At 43.3% G+C, this 12,122-nt stretch overlaps 1 protein-coding gene across 1 annotated transcript in view; it reads right to left on the reverse strand.

Annotated features, from left to right (window-relative positions):
* The window catches only part of Snx1 (sorting nexin 1), a 38,272-nt gene that overhangs the window by 19,223 nt on the left and 6,927 nt on the right, over positions 1–12,122 (reverse strand). The window contains exons 2-3 of the mRNA XM_036192975.1: positions 4,696–4,807; positions 154–281 (exon numbers count right to left, since the gene is read on the reverse strand). Of these exons, the coding sequence (XP_036048868.1) occupies positions 154–281; positions 4,696–4,807 (240 nt within the window). The remainder of the gene's footprint in view (positions 1–153; positions 282–4,695; positions 4,808–12,122) is intronic.

Raw genomic sequence — 12,122 nt, forward strand, 5'->3', positions numbered from 1 at the left:
AGACACCGTCTAAGAAGGAGTTCTTGTTTGGATTCTGGCTGTGCATTAACCATAGGTCTTCTTCAGGAGCTGTAAATGTTTTCTCAGGTTCAAACCCAAATGAACTCCAGACCTAAAGACAAAAGCCCGAAGACCAGCAGTGCGTATTCTTACCTCCTCATAGCTTGGCTGCGGCTTAGGAGGACTTGTGGCTTCTTGTGGAGAATGAGAACTAAGTGTTTTGGCTGGCATCATCTTCTGGTTATTTTGTGTGCTGTCCAGGGATAGTTCCACTGTGGCATCTGAAACAGTTGATATTTTAAAATGAGTATCAATACTGGGTTTTTGAAGGCTGACTGTCAGTCCTACAGGGTGAGGGTCATAAGAAGAATGGCAGGCACCTAATAAAACAAAAGAACAGGAGCCCCGAAATTTTACATGACTCAAAGGAAAGGACACTGATGGGGAGTGTTGCTTATCACAGGTTTGGTAGAGCAAGCTCTTCCTTTTCTTCCCAGATGCAACTGTTTGGCCAAAAAAACAGTGGTGTAGCAAAAAGACTCCACCGCCAAAATAAGTAAGTCAAATAACTTTACTCCTGGGAGTGGTCACTTAAAAGCTTCCATGAAACTCATTTACTCTTGTTTTTAGTCATTTGTACAAGAGAGCACTTTTGGTCATCTGCTTTATAAACAGCTTGACAGAACAGGCCAGCACACATCAGAGGAAGCCTCATTACTAGAAAACACACACTAACACTTGGGAAAGGGTGGTTTGGTACACTAGAGTTACATTCAAAGTTTAAAAACTAGCCACAGCTAGCAGTGATGGCGCATGCCTTTAATCTCAGCACTTGGATGGCAGAGGCAGGTGGATCTCTGTGAGTTGAGGCCAGCCTGGTCTACAAAGTGAGTTCTAGGATAGCCAAGGCTACACGGAGAAATCCTATCTCAAAAAACCAAAACAACAACAAACCCCAAACCACTTCGGATCAGAACAGTTTTCAGAGTGAGGAGAAGAGCTGCTCTTAAGAGAAGAGGCAGGTGAGCCGAACACATTCTTTAAGTGTTCCAGAGAAATGACTTCTAAAGTAGCATTCTGCACCATTTTTAGACAGTAACATTTCTTATGCAAATGCACTTCCAATGTGGAGCAATGAAGCTGCAATTTTTAACCCCAACCAGTTCATTGTTTTTCTCTTTAGTAAAGAAAAACATAAATATCCACTTTCGGGTCTGACCATTATGTATTCAGTTTAGTCTTGGGAACTACAGAGAAAGCTGCTTCCTTTTCTTTCTAGATTTTAAAGGGGAGCTAGGCAGAACCATAGGCAGTTTTAGATTACTGTGCTGACCACTGAAAGTGAATCATTTCTGCAAAAGATCCTGCCATGGGGGCATAAAACAGGAAGCAGCCCACAGAATGAGTGTGTTAGGTTGTGAGGTCTTTGAAACAAGAAGCCAGCTCCAGTTTGTATGGTTCACTGCATGAGATCCAACACAAGAGACTGAGAGAGTCAAACATCAACTATTCAGTGAAAATATTTGGGTGAAACTGGGTGTGATAAGTTGTACCTGTAATCCCAGCACTCCAGCTAAGTACAGAATGCAGACCTGAAATCTAGCCACTCAGGAGGCTGAGGTAGGAGGATTGGTAATTTAAGGTCCACTTGAGCAATTTAATGAGTTCTTGTCTCTAACAAACAAGCAAACAAAAAGGCTGGTGTCCTGTCCAGTTTATATGTCAGTTTGACATAAGCCAGAGTCATCTAAGAGAAGGAAGCCTCAGATGAAAAATACCATAAGATTAGGGTGTAGACACGCCTACAGGATATACCCCCCCCACCCCCCCCACCCCCGTTTCTCTGTAGCTTTGGTGACTGTCCTGGATCTCTCTCTGTAGACCAGGCTGGTCTTGAACTCACAGAGATCTGCCTGCCTCTGCCTCCCGAGTGCTGGGATTACAGGCGTGCGCCACCACCGCCTGGCTTGTATTTCTTTTAGTGTTGATGTGGGGCCAATACATTGTGGATGGGGCCATCCCTGGGCTGCTGGTCCTGGGTTCTATAAGATAGCAGGCTGGGTAAGCCATGAGAACAAGTCAGTAAGCAACACCCCTTCGTGGCCTCTGCATCTGCTCCTGCCTCCAGGTTCCTGCCCTGTGTGATGATGGACCATGGTATGGAGGTGTAATAAAAAACAAATCCTTTCCTTCCCAAGCTGCTTTTGGTTGTGCTGTTTCATCACAGCAATAGAAACCCTAACTAAGATAGCTGGGGTCCTAATTCAGTGAAAGGACACTTGTCTAATATACATGAGGACCTATGATTGATTCCCAGTACCATGGAAAAAAATTCCTAAGAAGTTGAAGGAGGATAACAGAATGATAGGGAGTTTGAGGCCATTCTGGGCTACATTAAAGGACCCTGTCTCATATGGGCATGGCGTTATCCAAGCTTCATGCTTATAACCTTAGACTTGGGCTGCTGAGGCAGAAGGAGTGCCATGAGTTTGAAGTTAGCTTGGGCCACAGAGTGATGAAGGAGAGGCAGAGGGGAAGAGAGAAAGAGAGAGAGAGAGAGAGAGGGAAGGGAAGGGAAGGGAAGAGGAGAAAGAGAGAGAGAGAAAGAGAGAGAGAGATCTTAAGAGAGCCAAAGATACTTTGTCTCAAAACAAAACAAACAAACAAAAAAAATCACAAAATATTGAGGCTAGAGCTTGGCCAGCCTGGGCTATACAGTAGAATCCTGTTTAGAACCAAACAAAGGGGTGAAAATACATCTCAGTGGCAGAGGCTTACTTAGCCATGCCCAAAAGCGCTGGACTCAATCTCCAGAATGGAAAACAGAAAATATCTATGGCTTGTTGGAATAGTAAGAGCCATTGAGATGACTTTGAGAGATGCCCAAGCATGAAAACATGGGCTTCTTCCCTTGCACTCCCGACAGGGATATGTTTGGAAAGCCTTTGGGATCTAGAGGGACCAATCAGCATGTGGCAAATGTGTAGGAAATAAAATTTGAGCTTTAAAGCGTGCTCAAGTCCTAAACAGGATGTCTCACGGCAGAGCATTCCTTTCTACAGGCATTGTGTGCTCCTTTCTCAGTAGTGAAGCAGCAACCGGCTGCCTGTAAAGCGGCTAACAGATGACATAAACCAGAATGATCGTGCTGAGAAAATCTAAGATTTACACAACTGTCGAGAAAGCCAGTCACTGGGATAAGTGCAGTACTAAGATTTCAGGTTGCAGAAGGAAAGATCACATAAATGTCAAGGGCTCAAAGACAGACAGTTTACCTTCTTTTCAATACACTACGTAATTAAAGACAAGCGATTATTTATGTTATTACTTCTCTTTAATTCACCCCTCTTCCCCCTAAAAATATGACTACCAGAATGCACTGTGTACTTGTTCATATGCCAGAGACCAGGTGGAGCAGAACCTTTTCAATCTTTACATTCCCCAAGCCTCTTTGTCCCTTTCATGGTCTTCAGATGGTCTACTGGAGTCCTAGTGGGAGGGGCCTCCCCAGACCTCATCTTCCGTCTGTCTCTCTTTCCTTACCATTGTTTCCTCCGAAAACCTCACTCACACAGCAGTTTCCATTACCAGCTCTAGGAACAGGATCTCTACGGATCTCTACAGCTCTCCTTCTTTGGCTTTGCCTTTGCAGACAGGGTCTTACTGGAACTTGTAAAAATCCTCCTGCCTTAGCCTCCTGAGTACTGGGGTCACAGGTGTAAGTCAATTCTCTCTTTCCTCAGACAGTTCATCACCTGGATATTTTCCCTTATATTCAAGTTTAAAATATTAAAATCTAAACAAACTTTCAATTTCCCTCTAAAGCCAGATTCATGTAAGACTCACATATATCCCACCCCTCTAGTCTCTGTCTCTCACAGTTCTAAGGGATAGGAATATATATATATATTCTATAATTCTAGCACTTGGGATGCAGAGACATGGTCACAAGTTTGAAGCCAGCAAATTCAGGTTGGTGAAGGCTACAGAATAAAACAGTGCCTCAAATTAATTAAGGTCAAGAGTAAAAGCATGTATCTGTAATCCCAGCTATTTCAGAAGCTGATGCAGGAGGATTGAGAGTTTGGGAGTTCTAGGCCAAGCTACACAGACTATAGATCTCAAATAAAAGCAATGGTCAGTAACTTCATACTTTTGTGAGCTCCTGTGACATACTATTTCTATAATTCCCCTGACCACATTTCTTTTCTTTTCTTTTCTTACCTTTTTTTTTTTTTTTTGGTTCATCAAGACAGGGTTTTTCTGTGAAACAGTCTTGGCTGTCCTGGAACTCAGTCTGGCCTCGAACTAACAGAAATCTGCCTGCCTCTGCCTCATGCTGGGATTAAACGTATGCACCACCACTGCCCAGCTTCCCTGACCACATTTCTAACATTTAATAATTTAACTCATGTACTTAAAAAAATAGATTTGTTTGTTTGTTTAGGGGTTTTTGTTGTAGTTTTTGTTTTGTTTTTGAGACAAAGTCTCAGCTGGTTTGCTAAGTAGCAAGGATGACCTTGGACTCCTGATCTTCCTGCCTTACTTTCCAAGAGCTAGAATCATAGACATAGACCTCCACTGTTTTGGGCTGGAGCTTTCAGACTTACATATATGTATGATGGACTTGACTTTAATAATTTATAACTTAATAAAGGTGAATAGAAGGTGCCTAAACTTTGAGTCTCTACTTGCCTGCAAAGAGGTCCTGTGGTTCTTGGTCTTGTTCCTCATGGATCCCATTTTCTTTGGAACCATTTTTGATAGGGAAAAGGGATGTGGTTTTCTTTGGAGACTGGGGCTGACTCTGAAAACAAAGAGATACTCTGAATAACACAGAATCACTAAAAACGAACTCAGCCTACCTAGAAAGTGGCTGTGATATTCCTTTGTCCCACAGGTGTTTAGAGGAAGACAGGCTTGCTAGTCAGCCAGCTCAGCAAGTGGCAAACTGTTGCTAAAATTGAGAATGCTGTTGCTCAGGTGACCACAGGGCTAAGTTCATACAATTTAGGGCTAATTTTTATAACCTTAATCTTGTTGGAATATGACACCCCAAACCACAAGCTACCAGCACAGATATGGACACACAGAAAAAAATTTAATCTGTCCCAGTGCATTTCTGTTTCTCAGCTGATGACCTTTGTCATTCTAAGTGCTGACCGGGCGTATTCTGGTGACAGGCACAGCACACTGGAATTTAGAATGTAAGCTCTGGCCCCGGGCTTCCTTTGAGGTGTTGGTTAAACTGTTAACCGAAGCTTAGAGATTCCTAACCCACCTGACAAACGCAGGAAGAGATAACACTTTCTATCTAATGCTGCTAAGAAATACAGTTCAGTTTTTGATCTGGAACTCACATGGACAGAAATTTTAGCCACATTCTCCGGTAGGCGGAAGAATAAGACCAGTCAGGCTTGGCCTAATAGTCACATAGTGAAAACACAGTTGGTCCTTGGCTTTTATTAAAAGCTCAGTGCAGAGTCACAAACAAGGGTAGGGAGGATCCCCAGGCCGGTACAGGAGTGAACAAAGCCGGATTGTGCAGCATACGAACAGAAAGCCAGCTTGTGGTACTGCAGGCTTTGAAGTCAACCCCTACGGCCAAGTCAGTTAAAAGAGCTGACTAAAGGAACTTTCCCTAAAACATTCCCTTAACTAATCTGAGGGAGTCTGTCCCCTGGACAGGCCTTTTTGGATCCAAAAGAACAAAGTGAAATGACAGATCTTTCAGGATACTCTCTGAGTTTGTCATGCAAACATCTTCCTCACCAGAAAATTTTAGCTGCATTTGATTTGTATTAGCAAATCATGTTTTCACAGGCTGTTCTGTGTTACTGAGGTTCAGTGGCAGATGCTTAGACAAAACAGAACTACTTCTGAGAAGACAAAGAAACAGAATGAAAACAAAGTTAGCACTTCCGGCCTCAAACACCGCTTGGCCACCCTCCTGTACAACCACTTCCTCCCTTCACTCTCACTCCAAAAGATGTCAGAAGGCCCTGCCTGGGTCCACTTCTTTCCCACTGGGACCAGCCTCTTCAGATAGAAAACCTGGAGATTAACACTCGGTAGGCACGAGGACACAGGTGCACTAAAGGGGAAACGCTAAAGCCAGATGGAAAGCCCTGTCAGAATTGCCTTTTTAAACACCTCGAAGAATCTATCCCCGTGATATGTAGATGAATAAATCCGGCTCCACTTCTGATTGACCATCTGATCTTAGAGGGTTCAAGATTAAGACTGCTCTACGAAATAGTATTAGAACAGCAGCTTGACCCCTCCTAAGCAAGTCACTGGTCCAGAGGAATAAGTTACTTAGGACAACCAGGTAACTGTCACCTGCCTGTCTTCCTCCACCCACCCTCTGCAAGCCCTGACCACAAGTTTGATGGAAACCATGATTGAAATAAGATTTGTGCTATTAGTTAGCTAGGTAACAATTACCTGTGAGAATAGAGAACTGCTCTCAGATTCCCTCAGGCCCACATCCAATCATCTGCGGCTGAGCTCTAAGACAAGGTAGTTGCACTAATACCCTGATCTTTATTTGTGGTTCTTTTATAAAAGTATGTTTATATGTACATTTATATGTAAATTTATAAATATATCTTTTTCACAGCTGGGAGGATGGTTCAGTGAGTAAAATGCTTGCCACACAGGCATGAGGACCCAACTTCAGATCCTCACCGGTGACACACTTAAAAAGCCAGCCACAGTGACAAGCAGGCAGGGACAGGATTGTGGGGGTCTGCTGCCCAGTCTAGACAGTTGGTGAGCTCCAGAGCTCTTCAGTGAGGAGACTATCTCAAAAAAGGTGGAAAGAGAAGAGGTGAGTGTTAAGCGTTGGTGGAGTATGCCTTTAGTCTCAGCACTCAAGAGGCAGAGACATGTAGATCTCTGTGAGTTTGAGGCCAGCCTGGTAAGTTCCAGGCCAGTTGGGGTAGGTAGATGCCACCAACCCCTGGCCTCCACAAGTGTATACACACACACACACACACACACACACACACACACACACACACACACTCATATACCACATGCCATATGCAAAAGAGTTTTTAAATTTATTTTCAGTTGATTTGTATTGATACTGAACCAACTAATCTTACTGGGGAGAACCCAGGGCACAGGTAGCCTTCATAGCATAATAATGTTCTCAAGTTTAACTTACAACCAATAACAAAAAATTGAACAAAGCCACTTAAAGAAAACAAAAACCTTTAGGTCTTCCTATGTACCCAGACTGTCTTCAAACTCACAGCCCTCCTGCTGCTGTTTCCCAATGCTGAGGTCATATGTGCATGCCACCAAACCCAGCCAGAACCTTTTTTTAAAGAAAAGGAGGACATTTCATGGCATCTCTGCACTGTGTGGGTGGGGTGGCGTGGGGTGCATGGGGTGCACAGGACAACAAGGCTTCAGCATGATAGGTTACAAAGGCTTGCCATCAAAACCCGCCCAGGTATGACAACAGTTGCCACCGTCACATCTAAAGTTCAAAGCTAACTCAAAGATTCTAAGATGGTTTTTATTTTTCATTAAGTCTATGAATGTGTGTCTCTGTGTTGGTATGTGTCTGTGGAGGCCGGAGACATCAGATTCCCTGGAGCTGGAGTATCCTCATCAGGGTTCTGGGAAGCAAATTCAGGTCCTCTGCAAAAGCAGTGTCTGCCCTTAGCCAGTAAGCTGTTTCTCCCGTCTCCAAAAGCTAACTTTTAATTTGTGTTAAGTTCTGTTTGTTTTAAGAAAGCTAGTTTTGAACATGTAAATTCCAGGATGAAGTTATTTTGAAGAAGGGAGACACACACTACACTGAGTGCAGAACTTTATAAAGTATACTTCTAAAAGACTTTAGTGAGCAGGAATGGTAACAGAGGACAGCAAGTTTAAGCCCACACTGAACTACTCACACCTTTTCAAAAACACTACCGCCTGGGTAGTCAGTACGAAGTTTCAGCTACCCATCAGTTCGAAAGAGGAAGCATTTCTAGGCAGCTGATGAAAATAGTATGTTGTAGTAAACAGAGCCAAGGACCTCTCCTGCCTACCCCCCCTTGTCGTTTTTACATGACAGCCACATTCTCTTTTGTTAGCAGACAGAGTTCCTAGCTAGGATATCCAGCGCCTGCTTACTCCTTTTGGCTGTGAGTTCTAGCAGGTGGTTCCACTGATAAGTGTGTCTAAAAGCTCCTGCTTATTGCAGTAAGAGCATAGTGGACTAATGCTAATCTTAGAGATGTACTAGAAAGATCCTCCATGAAGAGGGCACTTTTGTTAAGAGCAAATGGGTAATTTTTAACAATTATCAGCCTCAAACCCTTAGGTACAGGCCATGAGTGTGATTTTCCTAGCATAGAAAGCCAGGCGTGGGCTCCTCGGAGCTGACGCGGCCAGTCTGGACTGAAAACCACTGCCCGGATTCCGGCAACTTCCCTTGAGGTTAGCAGCTGTGATTCGTCCCTGGGTTGCTTAACTGCTCTTTGCTCCACATAGGACATACAAATTACATTTAAGAGACCTCAGTAGGGTCTGTCAAAACTGTCAACTGGGGCTGGCTCAGCAAGTAAAGGTGCCTGCCACTAAGCCTAGTTACATGAGTCCCATCCCTGAGACTTAGATGGTGGAAGGAGAGACTTACTCCTCAAAGTTGTCCTCTGACTGCCACATGTTGACAGTGGTATGAATACACATGTGTGCACACACATAAATAAATGTAATAAGTAACTGCATTAAAATAAAACCATAATTATACTTACAGGCCCAGTCCAAATTAAATGTTATGGTAACATGGCTTTTGGAGGGCTAGAGTTAATATTTGTCTATTAAATTTATTTATTTATTTATTAGGGTTTTTTGAGATAGGGTTTCTCTGTGTAACAGCCCTGGCTATCCTGGACTCATTTTGTAGACCAGGCTGGCCTGGAACTCACAGAGATCTGCTTGCCTCTGCCTCCTGAGTATTGAAAATAAGGCATGTGCTACCATGCCCAGCTGAGTATTTTTTAAAGAGAAAGTGAGTACTACTGAGTTCAGCTAAGGAGCTAAGGAACTGTTTGATCACTCTGCTTTAATAAGGCAAGCACAGGGAGAGTCGGTTCCAGGAGCCACACCCACACAACAAACTGCAGGCTTTAAAAAGGACTCTAGAAGTCCTGGCATGAAAAGTATTGCCCTTTGCCACCTTTCTTGGTGAAATAAAGGCGGTGGTATCAGTATATTAGCTGCTTACCAGTAGTAATAAACGATCACAAATTCAACAATTTCATTATTCTTTAGTCCTATGAAAGTCCATACAGGAAGCACCAGGCAAAAATCCAGATGTCAATGGGGCTGCTTCCCTTTCTGAAGATGTTAGGGACAATTTTAGGAAGTACTGTAGATGAGTCCTCTCCCAAATCATGTTTAACAGTTTAACATTTACTTGGGAAAAATGAACATTTTTGTGTTGGTTGGATTCTGGGTGCATCTTACTCTACAAACTGGGTAAACAAATGGTTAATTTAAACATTTCACAGTGTTACCTTCTCTCATAGCTTTGGCACCCCACCCTCACACACCTTGGGCCTCATGAGCCATAGCATTCAAGGGCTATTCTCTTAACTTCCATAGGAACAAAATTACAATTTCATTTTCCCTAACCTCTGACCAAAAAGCACCATTTTCTTTGATTATAAAGGAAGGTATAATTGCAACAACAGTACTTGAGACAATAACTATTAGACTAGGTGTTTTGTTCTGTTTTGAAGTGCTGGAAATAGAACTTGGAATCTGACCCGTGTTGGGCAAACATGTCACCAGTGAATCACAACCCACAGCCCAACAGCAGATATTTCTGTATGATGTAACTGCTACAAATACCTAAGAATCATTTGTGCTTATCTTTATTCAAAAATTGTGGTAGTTACACACATTTCTAGATTTTATTATTTAAATCATCTAAAAGGTTATGCTTGCTTTTAATCCCAGCACTCCAGAGGCAGAGGCATTTGGATCTCTGTGAGTTCAAGGCCAGCCAGGTCTACAAATCAAGTTCAAGTTCCAGGGCAGCCAGGACTGTTACACAGAGAAACCCTGTCTCCAAAAAAAAAAAAAAAAAAAAAAAAAAAAAAAAAAGGATATTCTAAGTTAGGTATGGTGATTCAAGCTTACACACTCAGCATTTGAAGGGCTGAGGCAGGAGGATTGCCCTGAATTCTGAATTCAAGGCCATCGTGAGCTGTATAGTGAGACCCTGTTTCAAAAAACAAAGAAAGCAGTACATGTTACTAATACAAGTAGTTTCCTTTGTAAGCTTACATATTTTATTTTATGTATTAAAATATTTTGAGAATGGGTCTACAGAATGAGTCCAGAACACACACACAAAGGTGAAGGACTTCTGAGATAGACAGTAGATCAAATGAGAAGGAAAGGGTATTCTGGAGGGGTGGAGAAAAGGAGCCCGAAGCTACCATTTTACTAGTTAAGGAGGATCACGAACCAGGCCATTGGAGATCTCAGAGCAAAAAGACACGCTGTCTGTGATCAGCTGAAACAGAGATGCAGACATGGCTCCACTCCCTGCTTTAATTCCTGTTCCTCACTGCTGGGTAGGGAAGCTCCAGGAGGATCAGAATACTAAAGGATGGATTCCCCGCCATGAAAAAGGCAAACCAGGATCAATGTGTCCAGAAGCCAGTGGAGAAGCCCGGCTGGCTGTCTGACTCAGCAAAGCCTAACAGTTGAGCAACAAGATTTTTCTGAAGATGAGGTACTTGTGGCTACTCTCTGCAGCAGCTACCCATGATCTATTCACGCCAAAAGTTAAAGGGCTGAGAAGCTCTGAGGACCACGGGAGGGAGATTAGAGCGTCCATTTTCCTCTCCCCACTCTCAGCCCTTACCAGCTGCCGGCAGCCAAGTCATCAGAACCGACCTGACACTGGGTAAGGAGAAAGCAGGCTCCTTCAGAAACCAGAAGTCGGTGGCAAGTCTAGATAAAATTTAGGTTAGGGCCCCCCCCCCCCCACACACACACGGTTTTTTCTCTGTGTAATAGCCCTGGCTGTCCTGGAACTTGCTATGTAGACCAGGCTGGCCTCAAACTCACAGAGATCTGCCTCCCCAGTGCAGGGATTAAAGGCATATGCCATCACCTCCTGGCATAGGTTGAGTTCTTATTAGCCATTTTGAGAACTCTTCTCTTTCCCCCAAGTACTTTCTAACTACTTCCTCTATAATGCTGAAAATTAGGTAAACTGTCAGAACAATTAATGACATATACCTCCTCCTCCTTCCTCTTCCTCTTTCTCTTCCTTCTTCCTTCTTCTTCTTCTTCTTCTTCTTCTTCTTCTTCTTCTTCTTCTTCTTCTTCTTCTTCTTCTTCTTTTTTTCCAAGACAGGGTTTCTCTGTGTAGCTCTGGCTGTTCTGGCTCTGTAGATGAGGCTGGCCTCAAGATCTGCCTGCCTCTGCCTCCCAAGTGCTGGGACTAAAGACATGGGCCACCATGCCTGACCTTCAATTGAACTTCAAAGCATATCTAAGCATATAGTTTGAAGCCATGTGTCCGTACAAGATGTACACCCTAAAGGAAACTTCTTTTGGTTTCTGAGACAGGGTCTCGCATAGCCTGCTGGCCTTGAAGTTCTTGCCCTCCTAGCTCCACCACATCCAGCCTTATTATTATTATTATAACTATCATGAGTTCCAGTTGACAGAACTGTTAACTAAACAAAACCATATACCTTTGTTTAGAATACTTATTACAAGCCGGGCAGTGGTGTCCTATGCCTTTAATCCTGAGTTCAAGGCCAGCCTGGTCTACAGAGCGAAATCCAAGATAGGCACCAAAACTACACAGAGAAACCCTGTCTCAAAAATCAAAATAAATAAATAAATAAAATATTATTGTAAGATGCGGTGCTATTCTTTAGCCTCAGCACTAGGGAGGCAAGCATGCAGACCTCTGTGAGTTAGAAGCTAGCCTGGTCTGCACAGCAGTGGCAGGGCCAGGGTTCAGTTTAGAGCAATTCAATATCAGAATCCTGCTAAAACTAGAGAAGAGGGTTGGGAGTATGGCTCAGTGAATAAAAGCACTAGTCACACAAACCTCACAGACCCAAGTCTGATCCCCAGAACCC

This window comes from Onychomys torridus, chromosome 7 (genome assembly GCF_903995425.1).
Source record: "Onychomys torridus chromosome 7, mOncTor1.1, whole genome shotgun sequence".
NCBI classification, from domain to species: Eukaryota; Metazoa; Chordata; class Mammalia; order Rodentia; family Cricetidae; genus Onychomys; species Onychomys torridus.